Here is a 21,399-nt window from a genome sequence, read left to right as displayed (position 1 = left end):
CTCCATACTACAAAAAGGATATTGAAGCACTGGAGAAAGTGCAGAAAAGATTTACAAGGTTATCAAGATAAGGGGTCAGCCATTTAGGAATGAGATGAGAAAAAATTTCTTCACTCAGAAGGTTGTGAATCTTTGGAATTCTCTACCCCAGAGGCTGTGGATCCTCAATCGTTGAGTATATTCAAGACTGAGATTAATGGATATTTGGACACTAAGGGAATCAAGGGATATGGGGATAGGGCAGGAAAGTGGAGTTGAGGTAGAAGATCAGTCATGATCTTATTGAATGGCGGAACAGGCTCGAGGGACCGTATGACCTACTCCTGCTCCTATTTCTTATGTTCTTACCAGAATTGATAAGACGCAACTATCAGGAAAGATTGAGCAGATTGGGTTCTTTTCTTTGGAAAAGAGAAGGCTGCAAGGAGACCTGATAGAGGTCTTTAAAATTATGAAGCAGTTTGATACGGTAGATGTGGAGAAACTGTTTCCACTCGTGGCTTAGTCCAGAATTGGGGGCACACATATAAGATAGGCACAAACAGATCATATAAAGAATTTAAGAGTACAAAAGCAACATACTGTGGATGCTGGAAATCTGAAATAAAATCAGAAAATGCTGGAAGCACTCAGCAGGTCAGGCAGCATCTGTGGAGAGAGAAACAGAGTTAACGTTTCAGGTCGATGATGTTTCATTAGAATTTAGGAGAAATTTCTTTACATAGAGAGCGGTTGGAATTTGGAACTTGCTGCCACATGGAGGGTTGAAGCAGATAGCATTGATGCATATAAGGGGAGATTTGATGCATACCTGAGGGAGAAAGGAATAAAGGGTACGGGGGTAGGTGGGAAGAGGTAATTAGAGTGGGAGAAGGCTCATGTTGGTAATAAACACCGACATAGACCAGTTGGGCCGAATGGCCTGTTTTTCTGCTGGAGATTCTATGTAAAGTTTGGCTAGTTTGTCTTGCTAGTTTCTTCTTTTGTTCTTTCTGAACTGTTTTAATATCCCCCTTGACTTCTTCTACTATTCCATTTCCTCTTTGTTAGCCTCTTCAGTGAAAACTGAGGCAAAGTATCTATTCAGTATCCCTACCAATTCAGTATCATATCCTGACAGTAATCATCGGACTGGAATTTCATGATGTCAGAAGAGGGGAGTTCGATACAAAAAGTCAGGCAGTCTCTGACCAACAGTTAACTTATAAAGCAGAAAATGGAGCACAAGAAAATATCAAAAGGCACCAATAGGTACACAGGTATCTCCTTTTATAAATTTAGGTATGGAACAAATCCTTAGAATATACTCTCCCTGTAAATAGTATAATAGCTGTAAATGGAAAGATACTTCATCTTGATGAAGAAAAGCTGATGGCCTAGAAATTTGGATCGCGCTGCTCCCATTTTATGAGCGTGAAACGGGCACCTAAGGGTCCAATATGTCGGGTGGGATGCCTGCGCTCATTCCGTGCTGAAAGTGCACCGCCTGCCATATCTGATCGGGCTCCTCCGTAGGTTCCAGAGTGTGCTCCGAAAGCATTTAAAAGGCTCATTATAATATTTAAATAAGGGTTCTAAGCTTCAGCCGCAACTGGAGCCTCAAACCAGGGCGTGGACAGCACTACATGTGGCTATCAAGGTCACGGTAGCCAGTATAATTTACGCAACAAGCTGTTTCCAGGCTGCAGCAGGTTACATCAGCAAAATCTCCCAGTTTGTTGTTCACCACTGTATCAGGGAGATCACCGAAGCAGCGGTGTGAGCTGCCATTAAAGCTGTCAGCAGCGGCTCCATCATGGTGGATGCCACTTTCGTGTTTATAGATCTAACCACTCCCTTCATGTTGGACAGAACGGTCTCCATGCTCTGCACGAAACCCAGATACAAGTAGGAGCTGCACTCCTCCGTGCTCTGAGCCACTGAGCGCGAGCTTACTGGCAGGCTGCCCACTGTACCTAGCATTCTCTGGTGCTTGCCCATCAGCCTTCTTCGGTAGGCTGGGCACTCAAAGTCAGCACCTGAGTCCTCTGCAGCAGGGCTAGTATGTGATCTCTCCCTCCAGTGAACTGGCTTCTGTGGCGCCCTATCCCCCTGCCGTAGCTTCTGCACATTGTGGCCAGTGATTTGTCACTTAAAGACCACTTATCTGACCTACCCTTTAAAGTATGCATGGTGCCTGTCTCTGAGCTGGTACTTGCTAGGTTCAGATGCTGCACCTTCGGTAAGGCTGGCCTCTTGCTCCTGAAGCAGCACAGGAGCATCAACATTTTCACCACCTGAAATGAAAGAGAGGGACAAAGGCTAGCTTTTAGTCTGAAGGGAGAGCAGAGAGAGATGACTGGCTGCTAGAAGCAGCTGAAGTTTGTCATGGAGAGTGTGTAGGGTGAGATGGAGGAAAAGGGAAACAGATGATAAGTTATGAAGAAATCCTGCACGACATCTCCTCCAGTGTTGCCACTCTCTCCATGGCCAGGACTTTCCTTCCCCCCCCCCCACTCTGCCTGTGATGGCCAGCACGTCTTCCGGGGAAAGGGTGTACAGCCAGATTGGCCTTCTCCGGTCTTCTGCCTCATGTTGTGTGCTACCTTCTCCTGCAAGAGGTAAGGACAGGGTGTTAGTGACAGCCTTGTGAGCTGTTTTGAGAATGTGCCTGTCATAGTCATATCATTCGTACATTGTGTGCAAGATGTGAGGTGTGGGGAAATGAGGGTTGCAATAGTGGTAAGAGTAGGAGGTGCAGAATGTGTGAGTATGAGGAGAAGGAGGAGGTGTAAAGTGTGGTGCGGTGATTGTGGGAGAGTGAGGGGAAGCGGGGGTGAGGAGTGTTGTGAGCAGTGTGGCTGCAGATGTGAGGGGAGAGTAATTGAGATGAGAGGTAAGATTTTTACCTTGACAATTCTGGTGAGGTCTTTGAACTTTTTCGGCATTGCAGCCATGTCCTGGGAGCTAAGCTCCTGGCATTGACCTCCTCAGTGACCTCTTCCCACTGGCAGTGGAGGTGTTGCCTTGAGGGCTCTCTGACCCCATGAGGGGAACAGGATTCCTCCTGTCCACTGCCTGAACCAGGGCCTACAACGCTGCATCAGAGAACCTGGGTGACCTCTGCCTTTTTTCCACCTGTGAAATGTCCCTGCTGTCTGCAGCCAGAGTGCACCTCCCCTTTAAGAGGTGCTGGCTGCCTTTAAATGGCATCAGAGACGCCCGAGTTCCCGCCCACCCCCCCAAACAGACACGCAGCCAATAAGCAGTGTAGGTATCGCTGGCTGCACACCTAACTTATTATATTGAGCTGCCTACATGAATTTCACATTGTCCTTGTAGCCATGTGAACAGACCCGTGCAGCATGCGCATAAGCCCCTGCGCAACAGTTTCTAAGCCCCATCAAATTTCTAGGCCGATATGTCAACAATTTGAACTGTTGATTTCAAAATCACAAGAAGACAACAGCTAAAGTAGCTAAAAAAAATTAATGAAAATTAATGTTGCGATTCAAAATAAATTCAACTGCATTGATAGGCAATATTATTAGGTTTATATATGATATGACCTTTGGGTTTATAAAACATTAAATTGTCCAAGCTTAAAATAATAGATCCTGCTATTCATGCGAACTAACATTCCAAGTTTAAACTGTAAATTTTTTTGGGCAAGTTTTTTTTTTAAATCTGTATTGACTGTTCATTTGATGTAACAGTTGGAAGGTGAACTGTCTACTTATTTAACTTAAAGTTGGGTACCTGCTGGTTTTGAGGGAAATTGTGCAACGCAGCAATCATCATAAAATCGAAAAAAGTACTACTTTCATTGAAGCTTTAATAAATCGAGTATAAGTACAATTATAAGAGGGACATTTTAAATGAAAGCTATTAGATTTAATATATATTTAAACATTTTGCCACTGTTCAGAATTTTAGATCTTTTAAAAAATGCCTTATTGGCAGAAGATGATGTTTATTAACAGGTAAAATGTTTCATTTGGTTTACTGTTTAATAGTTATCCATGAAGATTTGGCAGTATGATAACATCCTGTCTGTTAACCCTTTGACTCCCATAAAGAAAGAACATGGATCATCCAGAAGATTAGGCCCTTATTTGCAGAGAATTCATTGGGCATTTTCGTGCTTAAAGCATTGCTATGTAATGAGCATTTCTGGTATGACAGTGTGCAATGATTTCTGTGGAGATATGCACCTTATAATTTTTACATTACCTCTTTGATAGAATACCTAAGGGACATGATTACACAAAAATAGGCTTTATTAAAAGTATGCAGCTAACCATACCCCAGTCAAAGGGTTAAAAAGGAGGCAATTCGACACACAAGCATTTGATAACCTTTGTAGACTAGGAACGAAGTTGACTGTAAAATATTTTGGGACCTATACTTGAACTAAGATTGGACTATAATATATACTGGTCATATAATTTCCACTATAAGATGTTTTTCAATAATCATACTGCAATAACATCACAATCACAAATCCTCCAATGTGAATATTATCATGCAGTAATGACACAGAGTGGTCTAGGACTTGGTGTCAGGTAAAATGAGTCCCAAAGCTGAATAAATTCACCACAATGAAATTAGCAGTACATATTATAAGAAATATATAACAGATAACTCAGAGTGACTGTGAGGCAGTATTCTAATCGAAGCTCAAGGTTTGCTGCCGTGGTTTTTGACATTATCTGAATATTTGAACTCCTTGATTAGGTCACTGTCTTGTAATCACTCCCAGTTATTCATTATTCTCAAAGTGAACCACACCTCTGCAGCTTTTACTCTGCTCTGCCCCTATGTACAATAGCTCAGCACTAGGTTTCTGCCTCATGCCACTACTTTATAAAGCTCTTGTGGGGGTCAGTTAGATATTTAGTTTAAGTCTATAATATAATTTAACTGTTTCAAGTAACAGTTGTACTTTGATGACATGGGAGTGACAGGGTTACAAAAGATAGATCAAGCAAATCATGTGAAAAATTTATATAGCATATATAAATAGTGCATGTTAAATGTAACTGCAGATGATGAGAATCTGAAGCAAAAACAGAACATTTTGGAAACACATAGCAGGTCAGTCAGTATCTGTGGAGAGAACACACTAGTTTACATTTTGGGTGTACATCCTTCTTCAGAACTGAAAAATAGGAGGTGGAGGTTATATTAATATAATCAGAAAAATGGGAGAAAGGAAAAAATATGCATATACTTACACACAGACCAACACAGAGAGGAATCAAGAATGAAATAATGTAAGAATCATCTTGGTTAAGCAATAGAAGTATTACGACGTTAAAGACATAAAGGATGTGTAAATAGCTAAGGAACCTACAACATGATCCCAGCACCAAACACACCTTCCCTTCCCACCCCCCCCCTTCTCTGCTTTCCGGAGGAAGCGTTCACTCCACAACACCCTGGTTCACTCTTCCACCACCCTTACTTCTAGCTATCCTTCTCATGGCATCTTCCAATGCAAATGCAGGAGGTGCAACACCTACTGATTCACTTCCTCCCCCACAGTTATCCAGGGCCCTAAACATTCTTTCCACGTGAGAAAGCAACTTATGTGTACTTGCTCTAATCTAGCATATTGTATCCGCTGCTCACAGTTGGTCTCCTCTGCATTGACGAGACTGAATTAAGATTAGGTGACCACTCTACCAAACACCTCCGTTCTGTCCGCAAGTGTGATCATGAGCTTCCTACAGCCCGCTCCTATAACTCCCCCTCCCATTCCCACTCTGACCTCATTGATCTTGTACACTGTTCCTAAGAATCTCACAACAAGCTTCAAGAACAATATTGAATCTTTCTCCTCAGCACCCTGCAACTCTTCGATGTGAACATTGACTGCAGTAACTTCAGAGTTTAGCTTTATCATTATTTGCAAACCTATTTTAATTTGATACCTGACCCCAGGTTTTTCCATCTCCCATTTTCTCACATTTCCCAGGCCACCCACTTCCTTAGCTATTTACACACCCTCTGTTTATGTAATGCCTTAATGCTTCTGTCTGCTGCTTGACTGTGATGACTATTCAATCACTCCACTCATGATTCCTCTCCCTCCCCTTTTTTCTGATTGTATTAATCTGCCTATCTCCCTCTTATTTTTCAGTCTGAAGAAGGATCTGCACCTGAAAAGTAAACGTATCTGTTCTGTCCACAGATGCTGACTGTCCTGCAGTGTGTTTCTAGCATTTTCTGTTTTTGTTATAAGTAGTGCATGTTGGATTCAAGTTTTTTTGTACATTATTATCTGCAGTATGTAGGTCATTGAATCCTTAGCACAATTTCTTTGTTGCCAATCGTAACTCTTATTTTACCTGCCCTATTGGACCATATGGCCCATCACACACACTCACACGAAAGTAAACAGTGTTGCTGTGTTTTGATCTTAACAGTGAATTTTCATGAAATGTGTTTAAATGCCCTTTCAACATTTACAACGGCACTAAATGGAGCACCAAACACATAATTATACTTACTATTTTATATATATATAAAAGATTTAAAAATAGAACCTAAATGAAAAAAGTCACGGTGAAAGTACATTTTCAAAGATCAACAAGCAATTACTGTACAAAACCCTCATCAAAACTGATCATTATGTTTTGTGTTAGACTCTCTGTGACCTTTTCTAATACATATTCAGCCAGCTGTCTACTTTTCCTGTTTATTTAATGATAATTAAATTCTTGCATGTTGGCATATTTCACCTTAAAGAAATCTGTTTCAAATGACATCTGTTGTGTTACTAACATACAGATATATAGTGCAGTAGAAGGGTTTCATGCTGCCAATTAGTCATATTTAATGAAGCAAGAAAAAGTTGCATCATTTCAAAAATATTTTACATTGAGTTTTGTTTGCTACTCTTCATAGATTATCAAAAGTTTCCGTGTTGATTTATGGCCTCCTTTACAAAGTGCTGTCTGAATGTAACAGACAGTTTGTACTCATTGATAGTCATACAGTAATATTTTTTTTTAAATCCTGCATTTTACATAATTATTGAATTCGGTTTTGGTCAATTCAATGACAGTTCCACAACAGTAGAAATTATGTTGAGCAATAAGTAGCTTGCAAACTGGGACATCTTATGTTTTACATATTATGTATGCAAAGCTGTTACAATTTAACCTGTATGATATAACATTTCTTGGTGATTTTAACCACAAGAGAAGTGTTTTGCTAGATGTTCTGTTGTCTTTTCTTTTTTGTTTTATTTTTCTTTGCTTGAACCCTAGTACTTTGAATGACACTACCTGCTGCTAGGTTAGGGCTCCTATCTGCTTTCCTAAGCCTTGTTGCTAGTCTTTATGTTGTTCTGGTTTGTTCCTTCTTACCCTGCTAACTTCTAGCTGGACTAAAGGGTAAGTGCTTCCCTGTAGCTGGCACAGGTCAGATAATCAACACTGATTATCTGACAAATGCAATGTGTTTTTTTTCTAAAATCTATCATGTTTAGAATTCTGTAGTTTAATACTCATACTTCCTGAATTTAGGTTTGACATGAAAGCTTCCATACTGCAAATCCAGATGCATGCGGTATTTGCATAATTGCCCTCTCTCTGGCTTTTATATTGTTGTCAAAGGCTCCTCTTAGTAAGACTTAGATATTTCTTAACATTTTCTAACCTCCATGCAATGTAAACAATGAATTAACATCACAAAAAGATGTCAATAATATATTTGTTCAAATTATCTCTACAGCTAATTGACTGCGTAATGCTTGAAAACAGATTGCCTTACACAATGATATCATAATGCCTGTTTCTTCACAGCAATGATTAGCACCACTGTGGTAATTATAGTCTACTGCCAGGATAAGCACAACAAATAAACTCCACATTTATATACCAGCTCTGGTTTTCTGTATTCTTTCCATACTTATCGAACAACATGTGTTGTATCACATGAATGTTAGTATGTAAAGTGTTTACGATGCGTGTGGAAACAGAGGTATTATGACATTGCTCCAAAATTAACCTTAGATAAGCATTATACTGCATTGAAATTATTTAAGATATTAATGATCCCAGTGTTCTTGAATTAGCAGTTGTCGTTCATTGTATCCAAGAAAAAACTTGAAATATGATTTCCCAGGTAGGATTTGCATTAAAAATGGATTGGGGCGATTGGTGTTAAAATCCACTGCAATGGACTCCATTTACTTTACTAATATCTGTTACGGCCGTTTTAGTAAAGATATCACACTAAGCCTCAAGAGATTTTAGTTTTGGAAGTTACTGCATGGAGTTTAGTTAATGCCGGTTTTACTCATAGGAGACAATAGCAAAGGTTGTGGGAGTTGGCAAATATGTATTTGGAGTATTCCGAATGCAAAACCGAGGAGTAGGTGATGCCATCCCTCCTTATCATGAAAAATACTCCTGTTTACTCATAGACTTACCGTTGGATAACAGGCAGAAAATTCCAGCACTTAAGACAGATCTTATTTTTTTCTGTTTGATGCCTGACAAATATTCTGTATTTTGTTTTCTTTTGCTGTAGTGCATTTTTGGTGGAAATACAAGGTAATTGTGAAACTTGGAAGGGTGCTTCAGACTCCCATATAACAAAAAATGCAAAGCAGTATCCATGTATTTGCACCAAACCTTGTTGCTATCCTATTAGATTGGTTTGGTAGTTTTGTATGCTTTAAATGCTACATATTTTATCATCAATATACTGCTGTAATATTTTTAGTATTTTCAAATTGCAATTGCTACATTTGAGGAATGCAGTACCACAATCTAGTGAATTTAATCAATTCACTTAGTGTGCATGTTTTTTTCTTAACTGCAGTACACTATAAGCCACTTAATTTAAAGGTACCAATCAAATACATGAGTTACTAATTTAGAATTTTACAAATTCATATAATTCCATTTTTATTGATATTTGGGAATTAAGGAAGGATCTAAAATAAGTTTTACTCAGAATATAAATCAGTATCAAATAAACAGTCAGTGCCCTGTTTGTGACTAACTTTGAAAACTGCTGGCTATCTCATCTGCCCCACATTTTGTAATATTTTCCATCATTTACTTAAAGCAAACCACTTATAGTTCCTTAAAGGATCCAAATAAAAAGATAGAATTAGCATCTTCTTGGCCACTAGGAAATGATGGTGTCCTGCAGTATGCCCGCCATGTTCTTGTTATGTGCCTTTATCAGAATGCTGGGACGTGACAAGGCGACTGTCATCCAGGCCAACAAAACAGATATTATATTTTAATAAGAAAAACATCAGAAATATGCCACGGTAGTTTTGTTTAATTTTTTTTGATTTGTTTGATGAATTTATAAATCACTAACTATGATGGTGAAAGTAAAAAGGTATGTATCTTTGATATTTACATTTTAGAATGCTGAAAATAATGTAGATCAGTTTCTCATTAGAGCTTCAGTCCCCACAGAACATTCTCGCAGCTAGTATCTGAAAATGGATAGCTGCCATCAATCATTGTCATTTCTTCTTTTCACTTCTCCAGCTGAGGTTGACTAGTGTCATTGTTTGTTATTGTCCAAAACAGATCTTCATTCTTTTAATGTCAAAGAGATATGACATGTGCGCATTTACCAGAGGACTGTGATAGAAAGTCACCTTTTTCATGTCTGACATCTCATTGTGAACTTTCTGCAGGAAATGTTAATACATTTGTATGACATCAAATTAATTGTCTCTGCTGTTAACAAGTTAAAAAGCACTGCAGTTGAGAATTCCTATATTAGGAAGATTAATCTTTATTCAAATGATTTATAATTTAAAGCCTTCAAATATCGTCACATCCCCTATGACAGCTAATAGGTTCTAAGTTGAGTTAAAAAAGCAAGTTTATTATTAAAATTTTGTTTCATAAATTTGCAATTGTTTAATTCAAACATCCTTTTTGTTTTTAGAGACAGATAATTATCAGTGTGACTCATTAAGCAGACCAGTGGAAAGGAGACTGGTCCAAATTGGGGCAACACAGTTGAACTTATTACAGATTAAAAGATTCAAATTAATTTAAAGATATCCTTTAAAGTGAACTGATTATAAAATCTGCCATTATGCAGCATGTATACTGTGTACAGTACATGGGCAATTCTAGTACAGCTTTGTATTAATTGGAAATTGATGGTGTTCTAAAAATATAATCATCATTTGTAATCTTTATATATATGTGTAATTAACAATAAGAAACAGATTTTGTACCTAGTAATAATTCACAGTGCCCTAAAAATTAATAGTTCAACATTCTAGAACAGCCACCACACAGATACAGGCCTGTTAAGTTTGGGGGTTATTTCCAGTATTATTAAACAAATAGAATGTGAATAATTATAACGATATTTATTGCAGTTATTCACATTCTGGATTTATGTCTTAGAACTAGTGATTTTTTAATCTGTAAAATGTATCAAAAGGTTAATATTAATGATTTTTTTATTTGAAACGCTAAGCATCATTATAGATGTTAGTGCTGTGATTACTGATATTACTGATTACTGATTATTAATAATGCTAAAATTGATTTGCTGATTATTTCCTGTAGATGAATGCGAAGCACAAGCCTTTGCCTCTTTATATAATTGTCTTATTATCTGGAGTCAGACTCATTCCTCGGGTAATGCAGAAATATTTCTGCATCAAAATAAAGAAGACATGAATATGATTAATTTATCCATAGACTTCTATAAATTAACAAATTAATTGCTTTATACATTTTTCTAATTCTGCTCATTATAATGTTAACCATAGATTATTTACCAAAAATAATCTTCACAAATCTCACAGATACATATTCAGATTTTGAAAGCTGTAAAAGGGAGCATAGCACGCAAAGGATTAATCTTTTCTGAGGTATACAAATAGCACACATGACCCAGAGAAGCCATTCTTTATACTGTATCACCGGATTAAAATATCAGCAAGCCTGCTGTAGAATTCTATCTGAATCCAATCGCATAGCAAACTTCACTCACGTGTTTCTGTGTCTGCCTCAGTAATGCATATGAAACTGTACCACTCTTGCCTCTACTTTGGTGCGGAAAGGCTGTACTTAGTGTGCATGAAAAGTCCTGCATTAAAAAATGGAAGGAAATTTTTTTTTAAAGAGTATAATTCTCTTTCAATATTAGCTGTGGCTTTATGTGGACAATTAATGTGTCTGGATCTTTTAACAGTAGTGTTGTGGCATAAAACTGCATCATTACTGTCCACACTGAGCTGTAAAAATACACCAGCAGAGGTTTTTTTCAGAAAAAGCAGCAGTTTAATATAAACTTCCATGTTTATCTGTTCACTCGACACTTAGGTATTTAAACTGCTGGACTGCCTTTATGTTATGGTGCTTCTGTCCAAAGTATCTTTAACTGTCTCTCAACACTCTTAAAATTTTAATTTTGCCATGATCTTCCAGTTTTGGATTTAAAATACCTACATCAGTTACATTCTTTTCATGTCATCACCAATTGATTTTAAAAAATCGCACTAATGATAAATGCTTACTTATTTGCCTATTTTATTCAAATATAAAAATCTGAATGAGAAATAATAGTCATGTTACAGAAATGATGGACTCCAGAGCACTGAAAATTAATTGCATTTGAACAATTGCATATTACCGATAAGTATTACTATTTTTTTTTCTTGATGGGATATTTGAACCTTTGTGGATGACACTTAAAACCTTTTTTTTTGCAGTTTTCAATTAAAATTTACTGAATAGGGTACAAGCACAAAATGAGAAGAATATAAATCCAATGTCTGCAGTAATACTTCTTATATTATTACATTTTGTTCTTTTAAATTTGCATTTACATTTCAAAACACCATTGTTTTATTTATTTTACCTAAGTAATGAAACATTGCTTCTTTATGAATTGATTTTCCTGAACAGAATGCTAGTCTTGACCATTAATAACACTTGTCAAAACTCACTTGTCTTAAGTTTAATAAAGCATTACTACTTTGGGAAATACAAGTGGATAACCCTGTGACCTGTATGTAAACTAAAAGCTAGGGATGCACAAGACAGCGGTAAGAAGGAGAGGGATTTTAAAAAGCATCTTTATTTGCATAGCATTTGAGGAGAAAGCCCATGTAATGGGAAACTGACTGTATGTAATAGGCCGTGAAATCTTGTCCTTAATTTGACTGACGCATACAAGAAAATACCAGTGACTAGGGTGCATCTGACCACACCCAGAATGGCTTCTGTTTTTGTTTCTTTGGCTGATTATAGTATTTTAGCTACGCATGTTGAGATTAATTAGTTAGTCCCTAGGTGGTTGTGCCTACAGGCTTCAGTTTGAAAAGAAAGCATGAATGCTCCTACTTCATTAATTCATAGCAAATAGCAGAATGTAACCTTGCTGTGCCAGTCCTTTCTGTCTTTTTGTTTAGCTGTACAGATATAAGTGTCAGACTGTTTTCCGTCATGAATCCATTTTAATCTGCAATGAAGTATTATGAATAATTTCATTGCATATATTAACCATCTATGATTTTACAGTCATAGCTTAACTCATTTGAGTTGTAAAAATTGCAATGATCTTCTGTTTAATTGATGCCATTAACTTGATTTAAGCAATAACTTTTGCATATTAAAAATGTAATCTGTATGTATTTAAAATGATTCCACTTGATACCACTACTTCCTTCTGTTGATTGTATTGTTATCTTTTGCCTGTTTTGTCCCTCCTTCACATAAGTTAGTCCCCATAATCGTACTAATAAATTTGATCGGGTATATGGAATAGACCAACACAGATGATGTCAGTGCAGCTCCTCAGTCAATCCACCAGGAGGTGCACTTAAGCAAAAAGATCGACATTCAGGTATCCCAGCCTGGTCTGGCAAATTCCTCCGTCACCTGTATTGATGCTCGATATCAAAGTTATTGATATGTTCATGTCTTGCCAGTTTATTTGGGCATTTTATATATTTCTAAATAATTAATTTTGAAAGTGCAATTAAGAATCAAAAATATATAATACCCAATCTAAACATTCACTATTGTTTGAAATCAGGTTTCAGTAAAGTTTCCCTGGACAGGACTGGGCCTTATTATGGTTCTAATCTTAGTTTTGCACCAGCATATCATTTTAAGACTGATTCTATTGTAAAACTATTGTGATCCCATTTTTGTGATATACAGTATGCACTTTTTCAAATAAAAAATTCTCGCTTAACTTCTCAGAATTAAAATTTGATATGAAAACTGGTGTGACTAAAATGGACCAACAATGGAAACAATATTGGTTTTATTAGTTTTTATGGTACCTAGCGGCAAAACAATCCTTAAATAAAATCTGAACTAGCATTGCATTCTGTGGAATGGCAGAATCTATTGTGAAAAATAATATCATACAGTAAAAATATGTTAATAATTAGTTATCAGTCCACCTAGTATGGTACTTAGCTGGATATAGGGGTTGTGTGCAGTGTGCATTATATTTTATATTTATGTTGTACTGGAATTGAATATAATATTCCAGAGGGATTAAATCTATTGCATGAAAAGTTTTTGGAAAGCAATAAATGAAAGATGAATCAAGCCCAGGGTAGTTAGGGGGGGTAAATAATCCTAAAGAGCTTGCCTGCTCAGTTTGTCTTCTCAATTGACAGCTTTGTAGTCTTTCTCTAAGTATACTCTTTTCTGTATATGTGCCTGGCAAACAGATGCAGACAGAGCGCAGAAGCATGGGATGGATGAATTTATCTCTGCCAATCCTTGTATGTTTGATCACGCTACGCTCTTTGAAATGCTACAAAGGCTGACTCTGGACCACAGACTTAATGATTCCTATTCTTGTTTGGCAAGTACATTGCTTATTTATAAATTTATAACGCTTTCTAAAACAGTGGGAGAATTATTTGAGCTGACATATTTGTCATTTTATTTTAAATAAACATAAAAGACCAAAAAGTATACACTGAGCTGGAACAATCAAAATGATGTATTTATTAACATACTGGCAACACAAAAGTTATTTCGTAAGTCTGTAGGAGATTTTGTTTCTGTTTCATGAAACTATTGCTATTCAATTTTGCTGTGGACTTCTACACTTCAGGCCTGGATTTTCTTGTGGTGGAAATAGAGGGGAAAATCAGGGGTCAAGGCCTACTACCGCCTTTCCGCCCAAACCTTAATTTCTCTTCCCCACCCCCATCAGGAGAGCCATTGGCCACTCTTCCCTGCCTGCTGCATGCAAATGCTGGCAGAGAGGCAGGGCCCAGGTTGCCAGCTCATTTGCTTGCCATCCGCCACTTGTACCACAGCTGCCCGGGGCTACCAGGTGAATGGAGCCTGGTGGTATTCTCCAGGCTGGCGGCGGGGAGGCCCAGAAGTTTCCTGGTAGAGGGAGGTACCTAGTCGCGGCCCCCTCTCCCTCCATTTTTCTCCCGATTTCTCACCAACTGAAAAGCCTCAATCTTGGCCTTGGACTTTAGTAGACAATTAGCTACAGCCTTCGGAGTCCTTCTGCCTATTTAAACTAGCCTCTCGCCTCTCAGTTGCTGCAGTGGCAGTCTGCCGTGAATACATAATGACCCCGACCCAGGAAACTGCGCCGGGGGTCATGGCAGGTTGGAACAGCAGGTGGAAGTCCTGGTTTGTCCCAGTAGGGGCAGGTTAAAGAAAATCTAACCCTAAATCTTTACTTCTAATTAACTTTAACATTGGGTTCATAGAGTATAACAAAGTAGCAAAATATTTGTTAAAAATAGAATTGTGTTTTAAAGTTTAATTTGCAAGCTGACATTCTAAATGTCCTCAGGCACTGTCCCCTTCCCTTTAAAAACTGAAGTCATCAGCACCTCCTCAAAAAATCCATCCTTGAGCCCTCTGTCTTTGCAAACTACCACCCCATCTCCAGCCTCCCTTTCCTTTCTAAAGTCCTTAAACACGTTGTTGCTTCCCAGACCTGTGCCCACCTCTCCTGAAACTCCCTCACTCCTCCCACAGCACATAAAAGGCCCTAATGAACAACAGTATCTTTGACTGTGATGCATTTCCCTCTTTGATCTCTCTGAAGCCTCTGATATGGTCAGCCCCACCATCTTCCTCCAATGCCTCTCCTCTGTTATCCAGCTAAGTGGAACTACCCTTGCCTGGTTCCACTCATACCTATCCAATCATAGCCACAGCATCTCTACAAAAGGCTTCTCTTCCCACCCCTGCACTGTAACCATGAATCTCCCTATGATGCATCCTTGTGCATCTTCTCTTCAAATACATGCTACCCATAGGTGACGTCATCCGTAGATATGAGCGTTGATTTTAACTCCCCCGCCTGATGGAACCTAGGTGGGCGGGCAGATAAAATGGAGCAGGGGACTTACCCACTCATTTCCCATCCCAATCTGGCCGACTGCAATGTTGAATTGCAGGCAGCAAGGATATGCCCTCAAACCTGCGGATTCCTCTTTAAATAAGAAGATTGGGCTCCAATGAAGAGATCAAGGCCCAATCTGCTATTTTAACCTGAGGCCTGAGTGGCAGAGCTGTGATGGCCTCCCCGCCAGGAAAAACCTGACAGAAACTACCCAATTTTAAAAGATGGGCAGCCACATTCCGCAGACTTCCTGACCATTAAAATAGGCCGAGCTTGCCTGCTGCCACTGCCAAACGGGCATGCTGCTTGTTTTGCTGCGTTCCCACCCGGGAGTTAAAATCGAGCCCCACCGTAAGCTTCCACATGCATGCTAATGATGCCGAACTCTACCTCTCCACCACTTCTTTCAATCCCTCCACTGCCTCGGTGCTGTCAAACTGCTTGTCCAACATTCAGTTTGGATGAGACAGAATTTCCTCCAGCTAAATATTGGAGAGGCCGAACCCTCATCTTTTGCCCCTGCCACAAACTCCATACCCTCACCCCACGGTCTCAGGTTGAACCAGACTGTTCACATCCTTCGCATTCTATTCAACCATGAGCTGAGCTCCGACCGCATATCCACTCCCTCACAAAGATCACCTATTTCCACCTCTATAACATCGACCATCGCCAACCCTGCCTCAGCCCATCTGCTGCTGAAGCCCTCATCCAGACCTTCATCACCTCCAGACTCGACTATTCCAGTCACCCCTGCCCTCACTGACCTATATTGGCTTCTGATTCCCCAATGTGTCAAATTTCAAATTATGTTTCATGTTTTTAAATCCTCCATGACCTCGCCCCTCTCTATCTCTGTAATCTCCTGCTCTAAAATGTCCCGCTGAACACTCCATTCCTGTAACACCGGCTGTTTCAACATCCTCCCTTCTTTTCATTGCATCATTGGTGGCTGTGCCTTGAGCCACCTAGGCCCCATGACCTGGGATTCCCTTCCTAAACCCCTCTGAGTTCCACCTCGCTCTCCTCCTTTAAGACCGTCCATAAAACCTTTGACCAAGCTTTTGGTCATCCTTCCTAATATCGTTTTATCAACTCGGCACATTTTTTCCTCATGCTTCTGCGAGGAATTTTGGGATGATATTCTACTTTAATGGGCTATACGAAAAGGTATTAGCCTTGGCTGAGAGGTAGCACCCTTGCCTCTGAGGCAGAAGGTTATGGATTCAAGAGTGACTCCCGAAACGCATGCATATAATCTAGGCTGATACTTCAGTGCAGTACTGAGGGGGTGTTGGAGGTGACATCTTTCAGATGAGATGTTAAACCAAAGCCCTGTCTACCCTCTCAGGTGGGCGTAAAACATCTCATGACATTATTCAAAGAAGAGATAGGGAGTTCTCACAATGTCCTAGCCAACATTTTTCCCTGAACCACCACTATTAAAACAGATTGTTTGGTCATTTATCTCATTGCTGTTTGTGGGACCTTGCCATGTGCAAATTGGCTGCTACTTTTTCCTACATTACGACAGTACTTCATTGGCTGTGAAGTGCTTTGGGATGTCCTGAGGACATGAAAGCCGTTGTATAATGCAAGTTCTTTCCTGAATGCAACTTGTTATTGTTGTGTGTATTCATCACCACCTTTTCATCCATCCACACAATCTATATGAATGATTAAATATAAAGGAGCTTTTTATACTTCTAGTGGACTGATATTGTCACTCAGAAAATTAAAAGTACTATAGCCTTTATTTATTGTGAATAAAATCAGTAGTTTTATCAATTCACTGACATTTTCCCTCTAGGACCTGGGTTTGAACCTAGCCTGGACTGTTGGAATGCCCGTTTCTCACCTGAAAATCAGGAGGGCACTTTGGCCACCCCATGGATGCCTAAGACTTACTTGATGCAATTTTCAGGGGGCTCATAGATGGGTGAACAGCACACCTGTTTGTTTCCATCGGGAGAGTGCTTAAATATGCAAAAGTTTTTAATTTTCAGGTACAAATGGGCAGAGCATGCGCTATGCATGTTGTGCCCATTTGTACCACGCAGTGAGCAGCCTAACCAATGATCCATATAGGGACCTCCGAAAACCACTCTACAAAAGGCCCAGAGATTATGGGGAGGGAATTTCTTTGGGGCTAGGAAGAGCACTCCTTCTCCTCCTGGCTCTACAAAAATACTACAGCCCATTTCCAGCACGTACTCACCTGCTCCTCTCAGGATCGGCTTTCCCTCCCGATCTGCCGGCCTGCTCAGCGTAGGAGCCAGCTGATTTCCTGCCCTCCCACAAACGACAAGCTGCAGCGAAGCTCTCGTTTGTTGCCCACATCTCGCCAGATACATTCACATGAGGCCCAAACCTGAAAATAATTTGGGCCTCCCGACGCTGGCTATAGGCAGGCAGCACAGCCTCTATGCCGACTTCATTCCCATTTCAGATGGAAGTCAAAAATCCCTTCCCCCCTACACCAAGTCTCTTCTCTGCCAACTGTAATCGTCTGGGTGGAATGGGTTTGGGTAGTCTCAATTATGTATCTAGTGGGTATAGGTCCACAGAACAAAATTGCTCACAATCTGTCATAAATTTGCACTAATTTGGCAATCTCAAAGCAGTAGAGTAAAAGGAGCTTTATTTTATAAATGGGAAAACAGAGCTGACAGTACTTGATGCTCAAAATGATAAATTGTTCCATTCCTATCATTAAATCCTTCACATTGATGAATACAAATCCCGCCCCCCCCCCCAAAAAAGTGTTATGATTTTCCTACAGCACACTATTCCAGATGCTGAGATTTAATTTTACTATAAACTGTCATAAAAGATTCTGTTCAATAAATGTTTCTGTTATCTAATGTAGGTTACTGAATGATATTTTAAATTGTATTTTAATTATAATTACAACTAATTATTGATTCACATGTTTATTTAGTATAAATAGTGTTCCGTAGAGTCAGTTAATAACATGCAAATCTGTTTACAAAGCCTTTTCTGAGAGATTTTGATTTTCTATTCCACAGGGCTGGTTTAGCCCTGGCCAGGTGTTCGTGCTGGATGAATACTGTGCACGTTATGGAACCAGAGGCTGTCACAGACATCTCTGCTACCTCAATGATTTGCTTGAAAGGGCAGAAAACGGAGCAATGATTGACCCAACCCTGCTTCACTACAGCTTTGCCTTCTGCGCTTCACATGTTCACGGCAACAGGTAGAGTTCAATAACAATGTAACGTAAGAGACCATAGTCATTGTGATGGACAGAACAGAGGATTTTGTATTAGCCTGATGCAGGAGGGATAAACATTTACATTCCAATATTTGTCAGCGTTAGACAAGAAGAAAATGAATTCCTGAGAACACAAGAGGATCTTTTCCATTCAATGGTTGTATCCATATTTTCCATTCCACACTGACACATAACATGGTACTAGTACAGCAATACCCTTCTCTTTATCTTTGTTTTATTTCCAAACAATATGTTTATCAGACATACAACCTGTATGTATTATCCATGCTGTTTAAAGTATTAGATGGAGGTGACACTACCCAAATCGAACGGTAGAAGATACATTTAAAATATGAAATGGTCATATGGAGAGAACAAATCCCATGAATGCCTTCACTTCTGGAAACTGAACAATATATATCGCCAATAGACCACATTATAGGCAAGTACGCAGACATCTCTCCTGCCGTGTTGAAGTGTACAAGCATGTGTTAACAGTGTAGGCTGCACAGTACAATAGAAAATGTTCTTTTTATAGAAAGATTGTATTATAAGATTTTGAAGTAGGTGATGACTCACATGCTGCAATTTATAGCAATCAGTACACACTCCAACATAATACATAAATGTCGGTTCGGTGGCATATTCTAAAATTCTGTATGTATGGAGCCATACCACTTTTTATTTAAGCATAGTTTAGTTCCGTTTGGATTTACTCAACACCTCACGTAAACTAATGCTTAGAGGTATGCTGGATGATTCTACAAAAGATATATATTTCATTTCAGTTGGATTTTTGTTTACAGGTGTAACTCTTATTTTAGAAGTGCTTCTGTTGGCTTCTGTTTTCCACTCATTTATTCATCATTCCCTTTTCATGTTTTCTTTAGTTTGTTGTACTTTGATTTTTCTTTATTTCTTTCACGCTTCCTTGGTTCTGTTTCTGGCTTTCTACAAACCAACCATCCTTTAAAGTGTGAAAGTGCCAGAATTACTTGTGTCACAGCCAAGTGTAGATGGTGAGGGGGACAAATCACCCAATCCCTCAGCAAATGAGCCCGAGAGTGACCTAAAAAAGGACAGAAAGGAGTCTAGAAAAGGTTCTAGAAAGGATGCCAAGTCTCAACCAAAACCTGAGCCAAAAAGGTAAGTGCCATTTTGTGCAGAGTTAAAGGTGGTGTTAATGAATAATAAAAGCTGCACAAGTTTACATAGTAACTATGGTAGCAAATATCAGCAGAAGAAGTGTCAGCAGGTACCTCTATACATGTATATTTTCTTTCCTCTCCATATTGATTTTGTTCATTATTTCCGTTCTTTAGTTTCCTCCTCCTCCTTGTACTACACTATATACCATTCCCTGACTAAGAAGATGACCAAGAGATCTTTTCCAAGGCCTCTGCTATAGTTGCTCTGTAGCTGGCCTTTAGGAGGTGTGTAGATTAGTCCCTAATTCACTTGACCTCCAATTCTCTGATTCTCCTTGTGGGTAGATGCCTCACTTTTGTGCTGTGCCTAGCTTTGACAGTTGACATCTCAGAATTGCCATATAAAGAATTACAAACACAAAGCATATCCCACCATAGCAAATTGGTACACTAATTCCCTGAGTCTCTAAACCACCCAAGCAGGTACATTGACGCATTATTCACTTTTACATACGTCTAACAGTACTTAAAGTGTTTTATATGTTGTGTTATATAAAAGGTACTCTTGAAGGAACCTACATAGGATAAAGAAAACCTCTTATAACTGAAGTCTGTACTGTTGAAGTAACCCATCCAAGAATAAGCTAGCAGGGTCATCAAGCCAGCTCCACGTGTCACTGTTTTACAAGAGGTCCTTTGCATAAATGCATCATAAAAAGTTAGAACAATTATGAGATGTTCATGTTAGCAAAAATATGGACATAAAACAGAAACACTGATGTTAATGTTGAAGAAAGATTTGTAAGTACTAGAAATGGAACAAAGTCATACCCAAATGTTAGCCTTTAACCAGTAACCAGTAATCATAGTGTTGGTTTACCAGTGTATCCCTAGTCATGAGCTTCATGAAAGCAAATGACAGGTAACATTTGGTAGTTAAACTTAAAATCAAAGGAAATAGTCATTTTAAAATTCAGACTTGTTCAAGTCCACTGTGATCATTAAAAGACAGCTAAGAAAGCAAAAAGTTGTTATTCAAGCATTTGATGGCTTCAGTTGAAATAGAAATGTAGGCATTTATATTGAAATAAACAGGGTCAAATGCAGGTCTAACTGCATGTAGATTTTAATATGTGCCAGGGATAGACATTATATTTTCGTGTGGTGGAGTTGCTGTAAGTTGTCTGTTTGTATTGTGTTATTATTGGGTTAGACAGTGAGACAACAGTAGCTTGCAGTCAGTCAGAGAGTAGAGAGCGAATGTGATTCAGATGTTACAGGACAGCCTGAAGGTCAAGACTGACAGAATGACAAGCTGTCACCAAGAAGAAACTAACTAGCTGGTGTCCTAGGTTCCAGTACACTGAAATGGTCTTTCTATCTGATCAATGTCAATGTAGAAAGTAACAAAGGTTTCTGTACAAAAAATGTATGTTATTATTTACAAACCTTAAATGACATATTAAAATTGTTTGACCTATGCAATGCAAAAGATTTCCGTGCATACTTTTCAGTGGGAGAGCTAATAGAAAATTGAAAAGAAATAGGTATATTTAAAATCATGAAACTCAGTAACTATCATGAAAGGAACTGACAAACAATGAAATTAATATTGTTTTAAAAAGTAATGTTTCGTAACTCCATTTAAATCACCTATGCAGAAACACTTTTGTAGCA

At 38.8% G+C, this 21,399-nt stretch overlaps 1 protein-coding gene across 4 annotated transcripts in view; it reads left to right on the top strand.

The window, feature by feature from the left end:
* Window positions 1-21,399, top strand: part of cadpsa (Ca2+-dependent activator protein for secretion a) — a 416,704-nt gene that overhangs the window by 289,453 nt on the left and 105,852 nt on the right. For 3 of the 4 annotated variants that reach the window (XM_067998836.1, XM_067998835.1, XM_067998837.1), the window contains exons 12-13: window positions 13,685-13,821; window positions 18,369-18,556. In XM_067998836.1, the coding sequence (XP_067854937.1) occupies window positions 13,685-13,821; window positions 18,369-18,556 (325 nt within the window). Of the gene's footprint in view, window positions 1-13,684; window positions 13,822-18,368; window positions 18,557-19,549; window positions 19,721-21,399 lie in introns of all 4 variants that reach the window. The other variant, XM_067998838.1, reaches the window with a different exon arrangement.

Source organism: Heptranchias perlo, chromosome 17 (genome assembly GCF_035084215.1).
Source record: "Heptranchias perlo isolate sHepPer1 chromosome 17, sHepPer1.hap1, whole genome shotgun sequence".
NCBI classification, from domain to species: Eukaryota; Metazoa; Chordata; class Chondrichthyes; order Hexanchiformes; family Hexanchidae; genus Heptranchias; species Heptranchias perlo.
Note: the sequence above shows the minus strand (reverse complement) of the source record. Positions and strands in the feature narration are given on the sequence as shown.